The 20,674-nt window shown below is 42.4% G+C and overlaps 3 protein-coding genes across 16 annotated transcripts in view; 2 read left to right on the top strand and 1 right to left on the bottom strand.

The window, feature by feature from the left end:
• The first annotated feature begins 1,508 nt into the window (after positions 1–1,508).
• POLG2 (DNA polymerase gamma 2, accessory subunit) lies at positions 1,509–15,653 on the top strand. 5 transcript variants are annotated; one of them, XR_010435354.1, is made up of 11 exons: positions 1,509–2,031; positions 2,389–2,515; positions 2,665–2,770; positions 3,037–3,210; positions 4,232–4,372; positions 5,216–5,296; positions 5,838–5,938; positions 6,802–6,963; positions 7,350–7,430; positions 9,219–10,295; positions 10,583–15,653. XR_010435354.1 is itself a non-coding variant. In XM_064676411.1 (9 exons), the coding sequence occupies exons 1-9, from the start codon at positions 1,524–1,526 to the stop codon at positions 7,360–7,362; spliced, it is 1,413 nt and encodes a 470-aa protein (XP_064532481.1). In that variant the 5' UTR covers positions 1,509–1,523; the 3' UTR covers positions 7,363–9,089. The 5 variants fall into 5 exon arrangements, 3 of the variants coding, with proteins under 3 accessions (XP_064532481.1, XP_064532482.1, XP_064532483.1); XR_010435353.1 differs by lacking the exon at positions 7,350–7,430 and having other exon boundaries at positions 9,219–9,312; XM_064676411.1 differs by lacking the exons at positions 9,219–10,295; positions 10,583–15,653 and having other exon boundaries at positions 7,350–9,089.
• On the bottom strand, positions 8,605–12,831 carry MILR1 (mast cell immunoglobulin like receptor 1). 2 transcript variants are annotated; one of them, XM_064676430.1, is made up of 8 exons: positions 12,740–12,831; positions 12,603–12,647; positions 11,490–11,777; positions 10,968–11,252; positions 10,369–10,482; positions 9,860–9,949; positions 8,992–9,054; positions 8,605–8,665 (listed from the first exon to the last, which is right to left on the bottom strand). In XM_064676430.1, exons 1-8 carry the CDS (start codon positions 12,771–12,773, stop codon positions 8,613–8,615), a joined length of 972 nt encoding a protein of 323 aa, XP_064532500.1. In that variant the 5' UTR covers positions 12,774–12,831; the 3' UTR covers positions 8,605–8,612. The 2 variants fall into 2 exon arrangements, with proteins under 2 accessions (XP_064532500.1, XP_064532498.1); XM_064676428.1 differs by lacking the exons at positions 8,605–8,665; positions 8,992–9,054 and having other exon boundaries at positions 9,642–9,949.
• A 338-nt stretch (positions 15,654–15,991) lies between the features above and the next one.
• The window catches only part of PECAM1 (platelet and endothelial cell adhesion molecule 1), a 35,935-nt gene continuing 31,252 nt past the window's right edge, over positions 15,992–20,674 (top strand). For 4 of the 9 annotated variants that reach the window (XM_064676389.1, XM_064676386.1, XM_064676387.1 and 1 more), the window contains exons 1-3: positions 15,993–16,130; positions 16,515–16,678; positions 18,533–18,683. In XM_064676389.1, the coding sequence (XP_064532459.1) occupies positions 18,644–18,683 (40 nt within the window). In that variant the 5' untranslated portion in view covers positions 15,993–16,130; positions 16,515–16,678; positions 18,533–18,643. Of the gene's footprint in view, positions 16,131–16,514; positions 16,679–18,532; positions 18,684–18,711; positions 20,548–20,674 lie in introns of those variants that run through there. The other 5 variants (XM_064676385.1, XM_064676381.1, XM_064676388.1 and 2 more) reach the window with 4 other exon arrangements.

Below are 20,674 nucleotides of genomic sequence, written 5' to 3'. Positions count from 1 at the left end.
GAACTTCAGCTGGAGGCTTGAAACTACCACACCTGAGTTTAAAACTGCAGTTGGCAATGTGTTGCTTTAGTTTTTTAATTGGCTCTGCAACATTGCCTTTGCCCAGTGCCACCACTGTCGAAAGACAAGGAAGTAGGTTACTTATCACTGAAGTATGACTTAATCCTTAAGTTTCCAGGTCAGTGGCCTGAAACAAAATGCATTTGAAAGCTTAGTTTTAAAAATTTCAGTATAAAGGGTTTTTAGTATTAAAATAGTAAATTTACAGCTTGTGACTTAAAACTGACAGATTAGGGTCTTTAACATTGATGCAAAACCTAAAAAGCCTCTTTCCACTTGTATTTTTTACTTATGACGATCATCTGGGGGAAGTGTCAGGTGGGCACTCATAACATTTGCACATAAAATGGTGAAAAGAGACGAGCTCTACTAAACAGCTTTGCTACTCTGGTAGAACTGAGCTCATGGCAAATCTGCCTTAGATATAAAATGCCTTGCAATACTTCTCCACCCAGGAGCAGCAGCTCCTCCGGCTGACCCAGTGCCCTACTAATGCGTCTTTTCAGTCCTGGGCCCTGGGGTGGGGGCTGAGCAGGAGAACCGGCGCGGGGATTATCCCAGCCCGAGCCTTTCATGACTGCAGCCCGCAGAATGGTTCCCGTCTCACGCTCCTCCTCCTGGCGCCGCTACGAACTCGTGATGCAGCGACTATGGAAATTTCCACTGCGCTGCCTCTGCTGTGCCAGCGTGAACTCGAGAGCCCCGAGGAGCGAAGGGGCCTCACCCGCCCTCTTGGCAGGAGCCCCGCGCTCTGCCTTGCTGTCCCTCGGGCCTGTGGCCCCGGGGATGGGCTTTTCCCCTGGAATGTCCCCGGGCAGCTGCCCCGTGTTCCCATCACAGCAGGGTCTTTCCCACCCCACTGCCCCTTCTAACCCCCCGAGAGCTCTGGACCTCCGTGTCCGAGAGGGGAAGGTGAGATGTGACCCCATGGCACCTGTGGCCTTGTTGCCGATTTTAGGTGCTCTCTGAACACAGACACATAGTTCGGTTTAGAAAGAAGACGTTTATTCTGTGCAGGGTGCAAGGTGGAGGCTTCCAAAAATATGGTTTAAAAAGGGACATCTTTTATACAGTAAAATTTACACCAACCCTCCTACCTGCTACATATGCTCTGCCTACCTCATGCATGTTTATTTGTCTGCTTTTGAATGCTCAAAACACAACGTTCTATATTACACAACTTCTAAGTTACCCGACGACATTAGCTACGTTTACAAAAGGCAAGGAAGTCCAACTTGAAGACACCAGTTTCTTTGTTGAAGCTATCCAACGGCACCATTACGTTTACAAAAGGTGCGAAGATTCGGGCTGGGCACAGGTAATGAAGTCTGAGGACAGCACCGAGCTCGGCCCAGGGTCGGGTCCAAGGTCGGGTCTCAGGTCGGGGGTCCCGGCGGGGCGGGCCCTGGCCGTGCCCTCGCGCATGCGCAGCCGCCACGCCCCCGCCGTGAGGGAGCGGGAAGATGGCGCTGGGCGCCCGCCAGGGCCGGCGCTGGGGCGGCCGTGCCGCGCTCGTGCGGCCCGAGCCGGGGCGGCGGCGCGTCCCGGGGCGGGCGGAACCGCCAGGGTGCTCAGCCCGGCCCTACGCGGCGGGCGGCGGCGGGGCGGAGGCGGCGGGCGGGGCGGAGCTGCTGGAGGTGTGCTGGCGGCGGCGCTTCCTGCGCGGCGGCGCGGGGCCGCTGCCCTGGCGCGCCTACCTGAGCGGGCAGCACCCGGGGCTCGGCCCGCTGGGCGCGGCCCTGCGCGCCAACCTGGCGGCGCAGTGGTGGGACTCGGCCATACCCCCGCGGGAGCAGGTGTTCGCCGTGGATGCCCCGCTCCACGGCCCGCCCGGAGCCCCGCGGGACGCGCGGGGGCTGCGGCTGCTGCAGCCGGAGGCGCTGCGGGACGCCCTGCAGGGCTGTGGGCACAGCCCGGCCCTGGACCAGGTGCTGGGCACCGCGGGGGTGCTGCGGGAGAGCCTTCTGCCCGGTAGGTCCCGGGCGGCCCCGCACAGCCTGGGTCCTGCGAACGGGGTTCTGGTTGGGAGAGAAACAGCTGCGTTTAAGGGAATTTTCCAGCTCTTTTGGCTGCGTGCTCTGAGTTTGTCCTTTTCGAGGACCTGAGCAGCACAGGTGGGCAGTGGGTGCACTCTGTAGTTAAGGGAAAGGCACTAAAGTGCCCAGAGGAACCATGCTGTTGAGCCTGTCCCTGCAAAGCATCAGTGCTAGTGAGGAGGCTTCACATACAAACAACACTTCTGTCATGTTCTACGTTTGCTGTTGGTGGACTGAAAATGTAAAAAAACTTCCCAGTGGCCACTAAATTCAGGGATTTACCTTTTGACAGGTGTTCTGGCTCAGTATGTCAGCTGCTTAGAGCTGGTGAACAAAAGACTGCCCTGTGGCCTGGCTCAGATTGGAGTGTGCTTTCACTCTCTTCCAGAAAGTGAACAACCCAAGGAAAACCTTACAAGGTAGAATAATAGGGGGATTAATCCCTTTCCATGCTTAAAGCAACTGTTAACACCTGTTTCACTTTTGGATTGTTTTTGAATGCTGTCTCTTGCTTTTTCCCCTGTTATTTCCGAAGGTGTTAACTTGCTGCCCTTGCTATTGTTTAAAGAATAGGAGAGAGGACCACGTCCTTGCTTGCATGGTTTAGTTCTCCCAGAACTTCAGGACAGTGGCTCGATTACTGGCTACGCCAGAGGCTCCAGTGGTGGAGAAAGGTAACAGCAGCATATCCCTGGGGAATCTTGGCCTGCTCCTTTCAGAGGGGGAATAGTCACACTGGTTGGTTTTATGGCCTTACATTACTGGCCTGTTCTAGCCACTGAAATGGGCTTAAAATGCCCATGAAACAACAGGGAGATTTGGGCTGTAATTTCTAAAAATCTTTTGCTGAAAATCACAGATTTCAGCTTGCATTGCAGACTTGGTTTTTTAGTTAATACAGGATTCACGGTTTTACACCTCTTACACCTTTTATTTTCAGTTTGCAGTAGGCCCATCTAACTTCAGCAGCAGTGACTTTCATGATGAAGAAGGCAGAAGAGGATTTAAGTTACATTACAAGTTTCCTTGGGGGACAGAAACAATAGAAACACTGAAGAACCTTGGTGATACTGAACTGTTACAGATGTATCCAGGGGAAAGTTCAAAATTACTTGTAAGCTTCACTATATTAAAAATCTTTTCTGATAAAGAGGGTAATGTGTGAGAGAAATGGTTTCTTTGCTGGTCCTGTTGCTTAGCAGGTGACTGTCTTATTATTTGTTGGCTGTAAAAGTAGTACAGTTGATACTCTGCAGTCAGACCTCCATTTTCAGAAGATGATAAAATAGTGTTTTGGGACTTTTTTAGCAATAAGTTAATTAACTGTAATTAGAAATGAACTGTATTGACAAGACAGCTGTTATCAGTGCTGTCTTTACCTGTATCTGTTAAAAGATGTCAAGGGAAACTCAGACTGTGCTTTGCAATGTTCAGTTTGCATCAAAAAAAACCCTGTAAATGTTTTTTTCTTGCTGTAGCTTGTTCACATCCATATATGTGGAATATTATGTAGGTTAATGGGTTATAAACACTGCAGAAGGCTTTATAGAAGTTACCACACTCAAAGGGGGAATGGATCAGAGGGAAACCTCTCCACTGAATGTGTCGGAGGGGGACAAACTTCTAGTGAATGGCAGTGTTTGAAGTCAGGCTGAACAGAGAAAATGAGAGTGACTTGGTGTTTTACCAGTAAATTGCAACCTCCTTCTCATGACAGTCCAGTCTTTCCTGGTTTTGCAGTTTATTTCTGTAGAGAAGGTGGAAGACTAACCTACAAAACTGGGGCAGGGATTTCTTGGAACCTGGGGAGAGATCCTCCTGGTCACTTTGAAATAATCTACACACCTCCAAAGGGAAATGCAATTTCAAGTGTATTCACCATAGATTTAAATTTATGATCATAGTGGCAGGCAAGAAACTAATTCCATCCTGCTCTGACCTTCTGCTTTCCCCAGTGTTGCAGTGTTACCTGGTTACACTTCTGAGGTTTCTGGTAACTTTTTAAAATACATGTCTGATTGTGCTTTAAACATTATAAAGGTACTCGACCTCAATGCCTCATTATACATTTAAAGCAAGCAAAAGGCTTTTTGGGTCAGTCTTTGATGTTTCCCTTTGTGTTTTTTTCTCTTCAGGGCCGAGATGGAAGGAAGAATGTTATTCCTCATGTTCTGTCTATGAATGGAAACCTGGACCGAGGAGTCTTGGCCTATCTCTTTGATTCCCTGCAGCTGGCTGAGAATCCATTAACAACAAAGAAAAATTCACAGAGAAAGGTAACTTTCTGTAGAAAGTGTAACAAAAGTCTAAGTACAAAAGCCACAGACAATATGGTAAATTCAAGCATGGAAATGTCTCCTTTTTCCACCTGGCCATCCTCTTCCCTTCCCAAATGGATGCAGACTGACCGTTCTCACTGGTAGCACCAGGCTGGCCCCATGGCACTGCCCAGCAGGCCTTGTCACCCACATAAGCATTTTTTTCTCTCACTCTGAGGTTCCCTTTCCTGTTTTACCTTTTTCTCTGATGAGCAGGCAGACTCTTGCCATGCAAGCAGTGAAGGAGTTAAGAGAAGTTGGAATGTAGCTGCAGTTTGTGGAAAAGAGGAATTTGTCTCTTCCAGCAGCATTTGAAGGTGGCTGAGAAGAGCAGAAAAAGTGGGTCACAGGTGGTAGTGGGACATCTTCCCAAGGACCATGGTTATTCCCACTTTTACCCTGTTTCTCTGTAGTTTGAGTGCTGGCTGGCAGACAGGGCTTGTCACCCAAACAGCTGTTTGTTCTTTAAGAACAGGCAGTAGACTGGATGGGAACTGTCTGCTGGGCTGTCTCTGATCACTCTGGCTCCGTTCAGGATGATGGAGCTCTACTAACAAATCTTCATTTCTTTCCTGGGGCTCAGCCAAAATGGAGTAATTTCTGCCCTGTGAGTCTAGCTGGGGTATGAGTGTGCTAGTTATATAAAATACAGCTTGCTGCTAGTTCAGGAATTTGTGCTATGAGAAAATTTTTGCCTGTTCAGAGCCTTAATTTCAGTTAAAAAAACTTACTATTTCCTAGTTCTGTAGAATTGTGTGCTAAACAAATTTGGTAATCTGTTGCTTTTTTAAAATTTACAAGGTACTTAAGCTACATCCTTGTTTAGCACCTCTTAAAGTGGCCTTGGACGTAGGAAAAGGTCCAACAACAGAGCTGAGACAGGTATGTTGTAAGACAGTATTTTAATTTTGAACACTGAATCTCCACGTTATAGTTCAGACAGGGTTTGTGTTGGGGAAAATCTTTCTGCTGCTTTGATTCCTGCTGTGCAGCTTGTGAGTCACAGCCAAAGAAGTTCACTGCAGGCAGTTCCCTGTGTGGACACACTGCTTTTGGTGCTGTTAATAGACCTGATACTTGTTCCATGCAACATTAAAGAAAATAAATAACACAGTCCCTCCCAGCTTCTTAACATTTCAGAATTATCTTAACACATGGCTTGCATCTTCAGAAGGATTTCTTAAAAGTTTTTATGTCAGTCAGTTATTGTCAGTCCTCACAGAAAGGAGCAAATTTACACTGTTTTTAAACAGAAATGGAGATTTAATTTCCAGGCTGCTTTCCATTTGGAGATTATTTCAGCCAGCAAATTAACACCAGCTAGGAATGTTAATACCACACATGTTAGAGTTCTGATGGTTTCTTTGTAGAGTCTCAGACCCTCAAAGTCTGTCTTTTAACTTTTGTTTTTAAATGATCACAGGTTTGTCAAGGACTGTTCAATGAACTGACAGAAAACAGAATTTCTGTGTGGCCAGGTTATCTTGAAACTGTGCCAGTGTCTCTGGAACAGCTTTATACAAAGTAAGGAGAAACAATCTCTGGTAAATTAAAGTATGAAGGCGAAAGATGACTTTCTGTGGACTGGTGCAAATATGCCTGATTTCAGTAAGAAGTCATTGGGTGCAGTAACCACGTGACTGAAGGCATTGATCCCAAACTACAGACTTGGATTTGAGTAGTTTTATTATGAAAAGCATATTGTTCATTTTTTAAATTAAGTATAAACCTTTCATGTGTTATTGTTATTTCCCTGGAAGTGTGAAATGCCTTTCAGAGACTCTCCTATTGAAAATAAATTTCTTCACATGAGCCAGAAGCTCTCAGAATCGTTTCCCACCCTCAGCCCCGTTTTTGCATCTGCTCTGGTTCTGTGTTTCATTCTTAAGTACTGTTTTAAATAGCACACTGTGTCTAGTCTTAAAAGTTCTTCCAAATCTGGAACCACTACTGTCAGTGTATGTGATGGAATTATTTGTGGATATAAAAACAGCTATTCCATTTGGGGGCTTCATGTTTTATTTGTTTATCAGGAGTGAATTTGGGGCATATGGCTGCTCATGTCAGTGGATCTTGATATTGATGAATATTTCTTAGAGAAAATAAATACAACTATTTGTTTATGTGCAGTAGTATTCAAAGTAAGTCAAAAATATTCCTGTAATAGGTCACTAAATAACATTCTTTTATGTACTAAAGTAGCTAAATAATTTAAAGAAATGTAATCAGGAAAGCAAGGAATGGCAACAAGAAAACTGGTGTCATCATGCTGAACTTAGTGCAGTACAGCAAAAATAAATATTTACAGCTTGTGGTCATTGGCACATAATTTATCTGATTTTTTCCACACACCAAAAGCAGTAACAGGGGGACTCTTTTCTTTTCAGGTACGATGAGATGAGCATTCTCTTCATGATCTTGATAACTGATGCCACTCTGGAGAACGGGGTGGTCCAGCTGAGGAGCAGAGACACCACCATGAAGGAAATGATGCACATTTCTAGGCTGAAGGACTTTCTAACTAAATATGTGACGTCAGCCAAAAATGTGTAAGCTGGAATTCACTGAATAAAGGGATTTTCTTAAACCTCTGTGCCTGGACGGGTTTCAGCGTTGTCATGGTCTCGGTGGTTTCTCTGCAAATAGCTCTGCTAAAGTTTGGTGGTGCATCTGTTTGCTGCCTAATCTAGACCATCCAGGTCTTCCAGGTTTCCTTGGGAAAAGGCAAGAGATGCAACTTGTCCTTGGTTAGCAGGGCTAACCATATCCTCATTCATGTCTGTACTGTCAGGTAAGAGTACTCCATCCTAAGCTAAAAATTCATCTGTATTGGTAACACAATTATGATCTCTGCTGGAAAATGGGATTTTATATAAAAGACTTCCAAATCTTAAATGTTTTAATAAATCAGTATCTTTGTACTATCTGTTTGTAGGAATGTGTTTTAATCACGTGGCCCCAGTTCTTCAGCATTCAAGCTACTTCATCTTGCACTTGATAAACATAAAAGTCAGAAGTAAGTTATCAAGAGTAACAGAGGAATAGATTTAAATAAATTGTAAAGGTTTTTACAAGTATTTTTTGTGGAAAGAAAAAGTCTGTGTATATAAAGTGCTGGAAAAAGACTAACGTGTGATCACATTTTTCCTGCTGAGCATAGTGGTTAAAATCAGATACAAGAGTTTGCAGAGATACAGAATTGAGTGTTTCTGATCTTCTGGAGATTTACAACATGTTCAGAGCTTGTTGAGTCACTGTGTAAAGTGCTTAAAGTGTGTGCAACAAGGCACATGGCCTCTGATAGTCATCAGTGTCATGAAACACAGGAACTTGCCTTAAAATTTTCTTCTTAACTAAAAATGAGTTATTTGTAACAATAATTGCTGCATAGTGTAATTATGTTAGATATAGTGCGAGGTTCAGCATAGTGTGACTTGTTAAACGTGTGGAATTCTAAATTAGCTGTGGAATGATATTAGAACAACCCAGGATTATTTAAGAACGGCCTGTAGCAGGATGCAGAATTTGTTTTGGAATTAGCTGTTCCAAAAGTTAATTTTGACATCCTATCCCTACCTTGAGAGCTGAAATAATGTAGAATTGAGAAATTCCCATCCTTACAGGTCCTGAGGCCCAACACAGATCCTCCAGTGTGTGCCTAAGAGGACACACTTGGGATTGTATGTTTTTTTTTGATTTATACTGAACTAAAGCCTTTTGATTATCTTATGTCTGCACACAATCCAGTTTCTGCTTTAGGAGAATTGTTAACTGTACAGGAACTTGGGGCTGGGTGAAAGCTTTAAATAATTTATTCCTTTCTGTTTATTCATCAGATGCCAGTAATGCCAGACTATATATTGTGTCCAGCAGGATGTCATACCTGGCAGTGATTGCATTGCTTTGGTGTGGCTTTTATGGTGCTGTTTGGGCAGTAAGCTGCTGTTTGTCTTAATGGAATTGCTGTTCAGTATTTCCAATTGTTATCTGTTCTGCTTTTTCTCTTACGTTGAAGTCCTTAGATATTATAACTGTGAGATTTTCCTTCTATCTGTCTACAAACTGCCTAGGCCAGGAAGCTGGTATCTGAACATCATCTCTTTCTGTGAAACTTGCTGGTACTTATCACATTTGGGGACTGAAAAATTCTTTAAAAACATGTGATTAAGTTAACCACAAAAGAGATCATACCTGGTACTCAGTTTCTGAGGAGGACCTTTGAATAGACTGTAGTACATTCCCTCTTCCCTGCTAAAAGCCAGAATAGCACAATTCATAATTGCTTTTTTCATACAGATACCCAGTAGAAGAATTAACATTACATCAGCAACATGGTTACTAATAACATCTGCATAATTTCATAGTGAGGCTGTTGAGTTTTTGGGTCATAGGATAGTTGTCTTCTTTTTCTTTTTTCTCCCCTCAAAAGGTCTTAAAGTTACTTTAATTTCTCCATGGTAACTAAGCAATTTCATAAGCAACTACAACTATCTAAGCCCTGCCTCCACCCAGCAAAGTCCCCTCAAAACATGGTTGTGAGCATCAGATATTCCAATATTATAGCTTGAGGTTTTCACCTTTTTCATCTTCTCTTCTAATAACAGAAAAGTTGATGTATTCTTCTTCTGGCTTAACAGGCTCTGGATTAAAGATGGTGAACAGCAGTTAATTATAAGCAACTAGATCAGACTTTTTTTTTTTTCTATAATCTTGAAATAAAGCAGTGAGATTCTATAGTGAATATAAATCCTGTTTTGTGTAGCATTCCCAGGCCTTATCAGAGCTCTTGTCCCTGTCCTTGCAGGCTGTGGGTGGGATGCTGAGTGATCCCTGGCACAAGCAGCTGCACAGCAGGGCAGTGAGGACCTTACCTGTGTACTGCAGGATCAGGAAGGCAGGTTAGTTTGGAGAGAATTACTCCATTTTGATATTCAGAAATGGGAAACATAATGCCCTTGCTATTGGTTTGGTTTGGGGGTTTCTTTTTCCCCTTCGAAAGAGACATTCACATATAGAGCAAATATAGAAAACTCCCAAGTTCAGAGCATTGTGGCTATTGGAGAATGCCTTTGCTATTGTGTATTTTCTGCAGCTGAAGCAGCACAATATCTTAAGTCAGTTGCTTTGTTGTCACTTCATAATTTAAGTTTGAACTGAGTCTTGTCAAACTTCAGAAACATGGAATAAAGAGCAGAAGCACTGAACAATTTTGAACAGAATGCAGGAGCTACATAAGTTTTATTTTGCTACAGCTCCATATAGCCCTTTGTTGGCTCTTAGTAAATACATGGAATCTCATTTCATTTAAGCAGCTGCAGTTTTGGCTGCATGGCTGACAGGTGATGCCAAATATGGATTCTGAGGGAATCCATATATGAGGCTCCTGCAGTGCCTGAAGAACTGTGCCCATACCATCCTGACTGCAGGGGGGTGACATGAACTTACCAATCTCTGCATAGATGACATCATTTTCAGTCTCCTCCACATTCACTGTTGATGTAAAGCCAGTTGAGGGCCTGGTAGACTTATATTTTTCTGCAAATTGTAAAAGAAAAACACGTGTGTATACCTGTATCAGTTTTTCTTAAAAGGGATGTAAACAGTTTCATGGTATTTTTTGAATATTTGGAGACCTCAGATAATGTTATTTTCATGATAAATATTGCTCTTTAACCAAGGGCATTTTAATAGATTTCCCTTTCCAACGAGATCTAATTCCTTCCAGTGTTTCTGTGTATTACATTAGATGCTGCTTTGTTACTCCCATCCCAGACCTGCCATCCAAAACAGGGTAGAAGTTTTGCCTTATCAATGTTAAGTTGCCAGTGCTGGTTGAGAGGAGACTTGACAACATCCTAAATCACCAAGAGCTACTCTGCTGGTAAGGTGATGTTTACACACTAAAGTATTTTGACAACATAAATGAAAATGAAAGAGACATTCAGATAACTCACTTGCTTTATATGAAGGAATTATGAAAAATGGAATTGCCAGAGCAAATCCTATTACGAGTAGTAGCGGGATCAGCCCAAGAGAAATTATCAGGGCCTGAGAATGCCTTCTCTCTTCTGCCAAAAAGAAGAAAAAGAAAGTGTTTATGCAATGAAATGTTTTGTATTTTAAGTATTTTCTGTGCGTTAAAATCAAGGTCTTTGGAATTTTTTTCAGCTTTTGGATTAACTGTGGTTAATGTAAGTGCTCAGGAGAGTCCCAAGGGCACTGTGCCCCAGCTTGCTGGTGCCAGGAGGCTCTTTCCTAGGACCAGAGAGACAAATAAAACCAGACTCTCCCCACGGTGGACCAGGGGTCTCTTGTAAAAGTGAGTCTTTTACAGTCATTCTTCATGGGCACTTCAACTTCTCCTGTCTAGGCTGCGTGGAATTCTGTGGGTTTGCATGCATTTGAAAAACTAAAATTATTTTTTTGTCGTAAAAAATTATATTTTGAACATGATATTGCAGGAACAAAATATCTAGCTAAAAAACTTGGATCATGACAGCATTCTGAACTTTATATGGTCCCTGTCTGTCAGTGGTAACTCTTTTATGCTTACCTGCTAATGTGAAGTTGAAACTGTTGCTGTATTTCATACTATTGGGAAAACTATTATTAGCTTTGCATTTATAGGTTCCAGAGTCAGTAGAGGAATTGACAAATAGAAAAATCACAGCTGCTTCCCTCTCATGCATCATCACTGGGGGAGAGATACTTTGTTTTCCCTTGAAGAATATGTAAGTGATGGGAAGAGATCCATTCTCGGAGAAACAAGACAGGGTCACGTTCTGGCCTTTCGTTGTTTGAGAGGTGGGTGAGCTCAGCACTGGTTTGGAAATTGGCTCTGACAAAAGAAAACTGAAAAGGCTCAGTCACTGAGTACAGGACAAGCTCCAAGCAAGACTCAGAGTTAAGCAACAAAATGAGGTGAGCATCAAGGATGGAGGGTTTGGTGAGCCAGGGCAGGGCAGCACTGCTGACTCGTGAGGGAATAACAGCCATCTGCAGTAAAGGTCAGCTCCTCAGGCAAGACTGTGCCCATAAAATAAAGAGTGCTGGGAAGGTGCCCAGCCAGACATACCTATAAGGGTGAAGTTGAGGCTGTTGCTGTATTTTCCATCACTGGAGGTGTTGTGCTCAGCTTTGCATTTGTAGGGACCCAGGTCGCTGGCAGAGCTGATAGTCAAGGTAAACAATGCAGGGCTCGAGTCTGACCTGTTCAAAGAGGATACCTGCTGGTTGTGTTTGAACAAGGTGTATCTGACAGGTGGAGATCCAGAGGCAGAGCAGCAGCAGAGGGTCACGTTCTGGTTCATCACCACGTTCAAACTCCTCTGAACCAGTTCGAGCTTGGGGTTGGACAGGATCCCTGGAAAGGAGAAACTTCTGAGTGAGTTGACTGCACCTATCACCCAAAAAACTCCGAGATTTTTCCCCAAATATGTTGAGAACCAAGCTATATTTATTTCTGTTGAAATAGGGCATTATATACTTTTTTCCACCTCCAATAACAGGCAACTCAAGTTCATACTTTTTAAAACCAGTATGCAGCTTCACACATGACAAAAAGTGCATGTCTTCATGCAAAAGAGGGCACAGCCACACAAAGCCCACAGATGTGTCCAGGAGAACCAACAAAAATACTTTTGAACTACAGCTGCAATTAAAATAATAGAAGTACAAAAGATAAATCAAACATTAGGAGTGTTAATGGTAGGAGAGAATAACCTTATATGCTATATGAAAGGTAGCATGTGAACCTGAAAGCAAAAGCAGTATTTTATTTGTGGCTGTATGTAAAAAGGCAGAATTAACCTTGTGTAAGCAGATTGAACTTTTGAATAGTAGCAGGGACCTTGCTGGTCTATCCAATTTGTTTCCTTTTATGATATTATACAAATAAATTTGCAGTAAAGACTTGTCTTTTCATAGAAAATGGTAGTAAACTACTCATAACTAAAATAACATTTCTAGTGGGAAAAAATATTTTAACAACTTAAAGCAATTTTGACTGTACAGACAGGTCAGCAAAGAGACTGTTAACTTTGTATAGAAACTTGTAAACTGCCTCACCACAGACAGGCAAAAGATTTAATTATACATGAACTTTTCGGACATTTTTAAATCCCTTCCCCGCTTTTTGGTTAACAGTCAATTGCAGCACATATCTCAAAATCAACAAAAATGAACTTACCTTTGCCACTTGCAGTAGTTTTCTGTATCTGGTGAGACATTTGAGCTAAGAGAAGAAAAAGAAAAGCTTTCAGGTGAGAAACAGTGGTTCTGGTTTAGAAAGATTTGGAGTAGGAAAGAAGCTTGTCCTTGGCTTACGGCAGGAAAACAGCAGAATTGTGAGAAGAAACATTTTCTTGTACTGGGCAAGAGAGCTGGAGGAGTTACATGACAGATCTTTCTTTCAAAAGAGATCGAGGAGTGGCTCCAGGGCTTGAGGAAGTTCTATATATGGAAACAGTGCTGATCTCTACTGATGTTTCTGTGAAGAGTTTTTTGTCATGTTCCATGCACATTTAGCCTGTGGCAGGCAGGGTAGTGACAGAGTGAGGAGCAGCAGTTTGGGATGCAGGTAAATGTTGCCTAGAGTTGTTCTAGGACACAGTCAGCAGTTTTCCATGTGAGTTGGGTGGTAGAACCATGCTGCCATGTATGGAATCATAGAATCACTGAGGTTGGAAGAGAACTCTCAGATCATTGAGTCCGACCATTGCCAGGTCCACCACTAAACCATGTCCCCAAGTGCCACATCTACATATGTTTTAAATCCCTCCAGGGTTGGTGATCCCACCACTTCCTGGGGCAGCCTGGGCTTAACAGCCTTTCCTATGAAGAAATTTTTCCTAATATCCAGTATAAACCTCCGCTGGTACAACTTGAGGCTGTTTCCTCTTGTCCTATCACTTGTTACTAGGGAGAAGAGACCAACCCCCATCTGGCTACAACCTCCTTTGGGTAGTTTTTCTGGTACTGTTCTTAAAAGGGAATGAGATCAATCACCAATCCGTATCAAAAAGTCACATGTTTGCCACAGATAGTGCAAGTGATCATATGGCTGAGACTAAGGAAGTATGTGGTACTGAGTGTTTTTTAGCAGCAATATAATTTAAAAAAGCAGTCCAGAAAAAAGAGAGTATCAAATTTAGAGAAGTTTTAGGATGATAATAAATACTTATAGCTAGCCAGTGTGTTTGGAAAATATTTTGGTCAAACTTCAAATGTGAAGCTGTGAGGAAGTGAGACCTTGTATTAGATGCTACAGATCTTATAAAGAACTTGAGTTCAACAGCACTGCATAAACAAACTTGATGACTAATTTGATGAGCTAATCCGTAATACAAATTACAGTCTTGGCAAGTAGATGTTCTTTCCTTGTCATCCTCTGGACAAAGTAAGTGTAATCATCAGCCATACACAGGCAGTGCCTTCTGAGGGGCTCCAGGCCCTGTTGTATATGAGGAGGTAATTGCTTACACAGAACATGCCTTAAAAGAGTTGTTGTGATCCTCATCTTATTTCCTGTTTCTTAGTTTCCAGTCTCTGAAGGCAGCAAGGCAGTCTGGAGGTGTAATACAGGATCCCTCTCAAATCCTCGGCTCTTGCAGCATTGCAAAACTTCCTCACAGAATGTGTGTGCACTTCCTTCCTCCTTGTTTTTCTTTTCTTTTTAATTTTAGGGGTGGAGGGGATTTGTTTTGTTTTGTTTTTTTAATTTCTTCTAAGACAATCTCCACCCTCCCCTCACAAATGTTTCTGGTTTGGAAATGCTGACAGCAAACCACAAGGGCGGAACATCTTTTCACAGCTGTCAGGAAGCACATGTGAAAATGCAGCTGTTGGGGGAAGAACTGTTGGGGTGTTTGTGCATTTTCCTGTTGTGGGAGCCTGTTCTTGTCAGAAACACACACACACAGTCCCTGAGACACTGGCGGCCCGGGATGGTGTCCCCTCAGAGATGGGTGTGTCCCCTCAGAGGCCTTGGAGGTGCTCACCCACCACCCAATGCTTTTTTCTTTCTAAGAAGCTGCTTCATGTTGTGTGTGGGCAATGGGGAATGGTTACAGAGCAAATGAGCTGTGAATTTGGCCGTGCCTTTCAAAAAATAAAAGTCTGGTAGTCACCAGGATCTCTCATCTACAGCAGCTTCAGTGGTGTTTGTGCAGGTTCCCTCGGGATGCACAGCCTGGGGGTCCAAAGAGGACGAGTCCAAAGGCCTGGTTTCTGTTTGGAATTGAGTTTACTTCCATGCTGATTGTTTTTCTGGCAGGGCTGACTATTGACTTTGGACTAAGGTGATGTTGCTTTGTTCAGCATGTACACAGAGAGTTTTATGCCAACAGTAAGATATTGTGTAAGCTCAGAGTTCCCTTTTTATTAGATGTACAAATTTTCTGCCTGCAATTAATGTGGCTGTACATGTAAGAAGAACTGAATAAATTTAGCAAAGAGTAATGAACATGACATTACAGAACAGAAGCCATCCAGCCAAAACAAGTAAGTTAAAAAGTCAGAAAGGGAAATACGTATCACTTGGTGCTGTGACAATATTCTGCCTCAAGCGAGCAGGTGGAAGAGAATAAAACCCAAACTGAGCTTTCATTCACAAGGTCAGTGAAGGCTTGAGAATGTAAATAGTGTGATAGTGTTCTGTAGTAAGGCTGTGAAAGCTTCACACTGTGTCTGTTCAATCACAGGCTTCCAGGGAAATTTGCATTTTTCAGCAGAATTATGAAAGTTATTCCCAGCCCCAGTTTCTCATCCTGAGAGGTTCTGGAGGAGCATCTGCTACAGTAGATATCTGCAGAAGGTTTGCTAGAAATCACCATGTACTGACAGCTATGTCTGGTGATGAATTAAATTAAGGCTCTGTTTTGTCTGCAGAAAGGTTTTAGTGAAATAGCTTGATCCTCACTGAATACCGTATTTTTACACTCCTGTAAAAATAGCTGTGGGAGCCAGTCTGCTGTTTATTTTAACTACTTGATGTTTGTGAGAGGATTGTTTTTCTGGAGGACAATTAAGAGTAGAAGAGGAAATTATCTCTTCTATATGGATATTTAAGGTAGCTTTAAATTTCTTGCAGTGATGCTCAGGTTCTGAATGAGAATTTTGTTGTAGTGACTGGTTTTCAATTAACTGCAGGTTGCAAAGGACATGTCAGCAGGTGAAAGGAACTTTTGGGCACCCAGTTTGATAACCTAGCAGCTCCTGCATCTCCCAGAGATGAAATGTGGTATGTCTGTCCTCTGAATCCTCTCCCAAAACTGGAAAAAGAAAGAAAGAATTTGGATGAGACACGGAAAACTGGGGTTACTAATACATTTCTCATGGGATAAATTCAGACATCACTGTATGAAGAGTGTTCCAGAGAAACGTGTTCAGGAATTGCTGTAAGAGTACTGTGGTTGAAAAATATGGAGTACTCTCTTAGTCAGCTTAATCAGCCTTCTTTACAAACTCATAGTTGTAATTTTAACTTTTTTCTGCTGCCTAACCTCTGATAAAAGTTAACTTTTTTTTTTCTTACTGCATGAAAAGAAAAATGCTAAAAAAAAATTTACATCTGCCAAGACTCTATGTATTTTTCATCCCCTTTCAAACCTCTGTTGGTGTACTCTGAGGTGTCTCTGAGGAGTATCTGCCCCTCTGTGCAGTTTAACCAGCAGTTACATGAGTGGCAGCACTGGCTGTGTGTGGGCACCTGCTGCAGGTAAGGAGCAGATCATTCTGCCTCTTGGTTTGTGTTAACTCTGCTGAAAGGTTTCCTGTCAACTTGGACCAGCTTGTTGAGTCACTACTAACTGAATTACACTTATGAAACCTATGTGGAATAATTCTTGGAGAATCACCAAGGAGAAATATTTCAAGATTAATTCCCTCTCCAGCCAGAAGTTTCTGATCTCTTCTCTGTCACTCTCCATCCTCTGTGAGGGATATTCCTGCAGAGCTCAAAGCTGGTTTTCAGCTGCATCCAGAAATGCTGGATGTTCAACAAAACAAGTGCAAATCCTGGTGTAGTGCCAGGGAAGGGCAGTGTGTGACAGTGACACAGGCTGTGTTGTGTGTTTCTAAACTGAGGAATTTGTTAATGCAGGAGTGGACAGCGGTTAAAAATGCCCTCGAGGAGCTGAGTCACTCACAAGCTGCTGGCACAGGGAAAGGTCAAGGTGGTATCACAGGCCACAAAAATAATGGAATCATAAATTGATTTCACATCTCTGAAAGAAGGAATTTCTCTCCTTTTATCCAACTGATGAGGTACGTGGAGGTTTGTGTTACATGAAATACAAGTCAAGGTTAGATTTCTAGAGTTCTTCTCAATGTTGCACCGTTATCAGTAAGGAAGCATAAAACCAAATAGCAATAATTAGCTCCTGTTGTATTAAAAAGAAAAATTCCAGTGTGAAAGCCTCAGTGACATTCTGTCATTATCAACTCCCTGGTTCCTTCGGTTGCTTTTCCAGGTTTAATTTATGTTGCCATTTGGAGGAGGTGTTGGATACCAGTAATCACATGTTTAATTGCACTTCACTGCCATGCTCATCTCCCAGCAGATGGTGCCATTGTGAAATGCAATTTATTCCCAGATGCACAAACTGGCAGTCCAGAGTTTCTGTAAATTGTAGAACTTCCAGACTCCTGGAAAAAAAGGCAGGGTTAATTTCTTTCATGTACTCTGTAAATATTCAAATCCATGGAGGAAAATTAATTTTTAATTCTTCTCTGGGGAGGTATAAAGAGACACTTTTAAAAAAAAAGACTAACGATGCAAGTGTCCCACATTCAAGACAGAACAGTATGCCCTGAAAATATATGTAGAAAGAACTTGTTTCATTCACAGTTCACCAGGGGTTTGTCCAGACTTGTGTAAACAGCAATGTTTGTCATAGTTCTATTATCTATGAGTATACTGAAACAGAAATTTAGAATTGAGCAAAACAGCTCACAGCTACAAGAAATCAAAATAATTTAGTGATTATCTGTGTCAGGAGTTGGAGGATGAGAAATCAGAGCTGCTTTTTTGGTCTTGATTTAGTTACTGGAAGACTTGTGTTGACTTCAGTATAGATGGACCCAGACCTCTGAATTTGTCTAAATTTTGAAATAAAATTTAGAAAAAAACCCAAACATTTGTAGATACACCTCTGTAGGAATTAACTATTTTTAAAATCAGTGAACTTATACAAGAAATTATGTATAAGGGATGAGATTTCTGACCCCGGAAAAGTTTTTATCGGTGAGATAGAAATTCTTTTCTGAAGAAAGTGAAACTGCCCTCAGGAACAGGCATTTGAGAGCAGGAGGCAGAGCTGAGAGGCCCCAGAATTGGCTGGACTCGGTGTGTGCTGTGTGAGGAAGTGAGATGTCAGTGCTGAGCACCAGCACCGCGGCCGCTCTTTGCTGTCACGCCAGCCCGGAGAGCACATGGAAACAAACAGCTGGAATGGGCTGGGAACTCCGAGCTCCCTTTCCTGTCATAAGGGATTGCCTGAAAACACTGTATTTGCAGAGGGAAAAATTTGAAAATCTTATTCAGCATTTTTCCCTTAGTTAGCAAAATAGGCTTTGCCTCTTGTTTCAGCAGAACTCTGTTCAGATGCCAGAGCTGAGGGCTCTTAAGAAATGTCAGATGTAAGCAAGCAGCAGGGGATCCAGCCAGCAGAAACAGAGAATTCCCAGAGGAGGTTTTTAATGTTTAAGGGCCCAATTCATTGGCAGTAGATGAAATGTGGTGATTCCCATGGGTTTCAAAGGGCATTCGGTCAGATTACAATGATTTATTCTGTCTGCTTCAGGAGGTGTGTTGCATTTTGGAGGTCAATCCTACTTTTCCCATAAATAGAGATAGGGATTGAATAGAGTTCTTTATATGATGTATATTAGAATAAATTTGATCTTATGTAACTCAGAAATACATATCTGGAGAGATTACAATAAGCTGGCTGTCAGGAAAATCTGCAGCTGTATTACTGGCACAGGTGCTTTGAAGTTTAAATTCTTTAGGTCAATGTGATTTCCAGTTTAACCAGGGAAGATGGTCTCAAGCCGTTCTTTTGTGTTTGCATTGTTTTTTCCCCAAGTTTCATGTTCTTTTGGCTTGAATTCCTGCAGCTGAATTTACTTCTTGGATTTTGGTCAACACCAGCGGGATTTTCCTCTCCACGACAATGTCGAGGCTGGGCAGGAATGTGACAGTGTAATCAGCCTGTAAGATCTTCTGGAATGTACTTCTCTTGGGAACGACATCTCCCAACAGCCTCAGGTTTTGGCACCATTAAACCTTACTCCTGAGCTAGTTCATCCTCAAAGCTGGCCTTCCACCCGAGTCTGAAACCAGCCTGGCTCTGAACTTGTCTCACACTCACTCTCTCCTTCCCTTGCTGGGGCTCAGAGAAACCTTTGTCCCTCGTGGGAAAGACTGGTGTGGTTTTGCTGAGCTTTTTATGTTGTGCTAAATTCTTTTCTGGGGAAAGGGGGGAAGGGGAAAATCTCCTTCCTTCCTATTTTTTTGTTACCAATAGCAAAAGTTGATCTACCTTTGTTCTCCACCTGCCATGTGTCCTCCTGCCCTTTTCCTTTACCTGTCCCTGGAGACCATTGTTGGCCACCGGCCAAACCCCCAATCCTTTGTTGGTGGTGTGTTTCCAAGAGCCTGGACTAAGCAGAACAAACACTGTTGGTAGTTAACGGCTTAGTCTTTAGTCATTAATTGCTGTGGCTATTGTGCCATTCTGTAAAACAGCCAGAGAGGTGCTTGTTCATGACCGATGCATTGTTAAACAGATGAGTGTTTTCCTTCTGTTTCCCTTTGCAAAATGCCATTCTTATATGTGTAATACAAGCATTGAAGTACACTTATAGCTTTAAAATATTGATTTTTTGGGGGAAAAATACAGTTTTCATTGACCCCCAGGAGAAAAAAAAAAGGATTTCGTATAAGTGAAGCTCATGAGAACTGTCTGTTTTATAGACTTCTATGAACATATTTAGTGTTGTTTTACACAGTGTTTTAACAAGCTTGGAATTAAAGGAAAGCATTGACTCTGTCTACAAAGGAGAGAAAGAGATTAAGAGCTGAACACTGAATTTTCAAGAATTACTAAATCACTGCTTGGGGAGTTCTGGAACACACAACTCAAGAAACACTTTTTGAAGGGCATGATTTCAACTCACTTTGTCAAGCTGAGTCAGTGTTCAGGATGGGAATGGCTTAAGTCTGGCTTAAAAGTGGGCTGATACAGTGAGAAAGGAATATCCTGAGCAACAGAGAAGTGTGCTGTATTTCAGATTGTGCCAGTGCTGCTGCAGATTTTTGCTGAGAATTGAAACTCCAACTGGTTATTTTTCTTGTGGGGTGTAAGGTTTATGCTTTTGCAGGCTTTGCACTGTCCTAACTACATAAAATAAAATCTGGTGCAGATCCATGTTTCTGATATCTGATGGTGATATGAGAGATCTGCCTGTCCATATTCTGATCTCACACAACAGTAGCTCTGGTTTCTGAGATAATTTGAATTTATTGTGCACCCCACAGCCACAGCAAAGATAGGACACCTAGAAATGGATGTAAAAGGGAAAAATGGGTAATTATGTATATCTATTCACCATGTGAGCATGAAGGGAAATATTTGCCCAAGAATCTGCTGAGTTCAAATAGCAAAGGTGATTTGTGTTCCTAAATGGTTAATCGTGACTTAAAAATACCCATATTGACAGGAACTGCAGGATAAATGTCATTGGAACTTCTTGTTTTTTTAATACACCTTAAGAAATTAAACAAAGCAAATGCATTTGGTGGCGCCCTCAGGAAAAGTCCAGTCACTTCCTGACCAGTAATCTGCCTGGGAGCAGCAGATAGATTCTCATTGTTTGCCGTTTCCAGTTTCCAGTAATGGGAACGATTACTTGATCCAGCCAGTCTCTGTGGCAGATCTGGGATAACTTACAAATTTTCATGGCAAATTTTTATCGCTTTCCATAAAGAGCCAACGGAAAAAAAAGACCATAACGTGGTTTTGGTACCTGGAGGCATCACCTCTGATAATGAATATTGTTTGATTTTGGGGTTAAGTGTCTGTTCTTCAGGAACGAGATGTATCTTGCTCTTCTGGTGATTTTCTTGCAGTGTAAGTTTGATAACTAAGTCTCTGGGTGGGTACCTGTGGTTTTGGTTTGTCTGGGGGGGGGTTTAGGGAAGGCTTTTTAAGTTTCACATTGCTGTCTCTCAATCTGCAAGCTTTGAAAATAACATTT

The sequence above is a fragment of the Pseudopipra pipra genome, chromosome 19 (genome assembly GCF_036250125.1).
Source record: "Pseudopipra pipra isolate bDixPip1 chromosome 19, bDixPip1.hap1, whole genome shotgun sequence".
NCBI classification, from domain to species: Eukaryota; Metazoa; Chordata; class Aves; order Passeriformes; family Pipridae; genus Pseudopipra; species Pseudopipra pipra.
The sequence above is the reverse complement of the archived record's forward strand: the minus strand, read 5'-3'. Positions and strand labels throughout refer to the sequence as shown.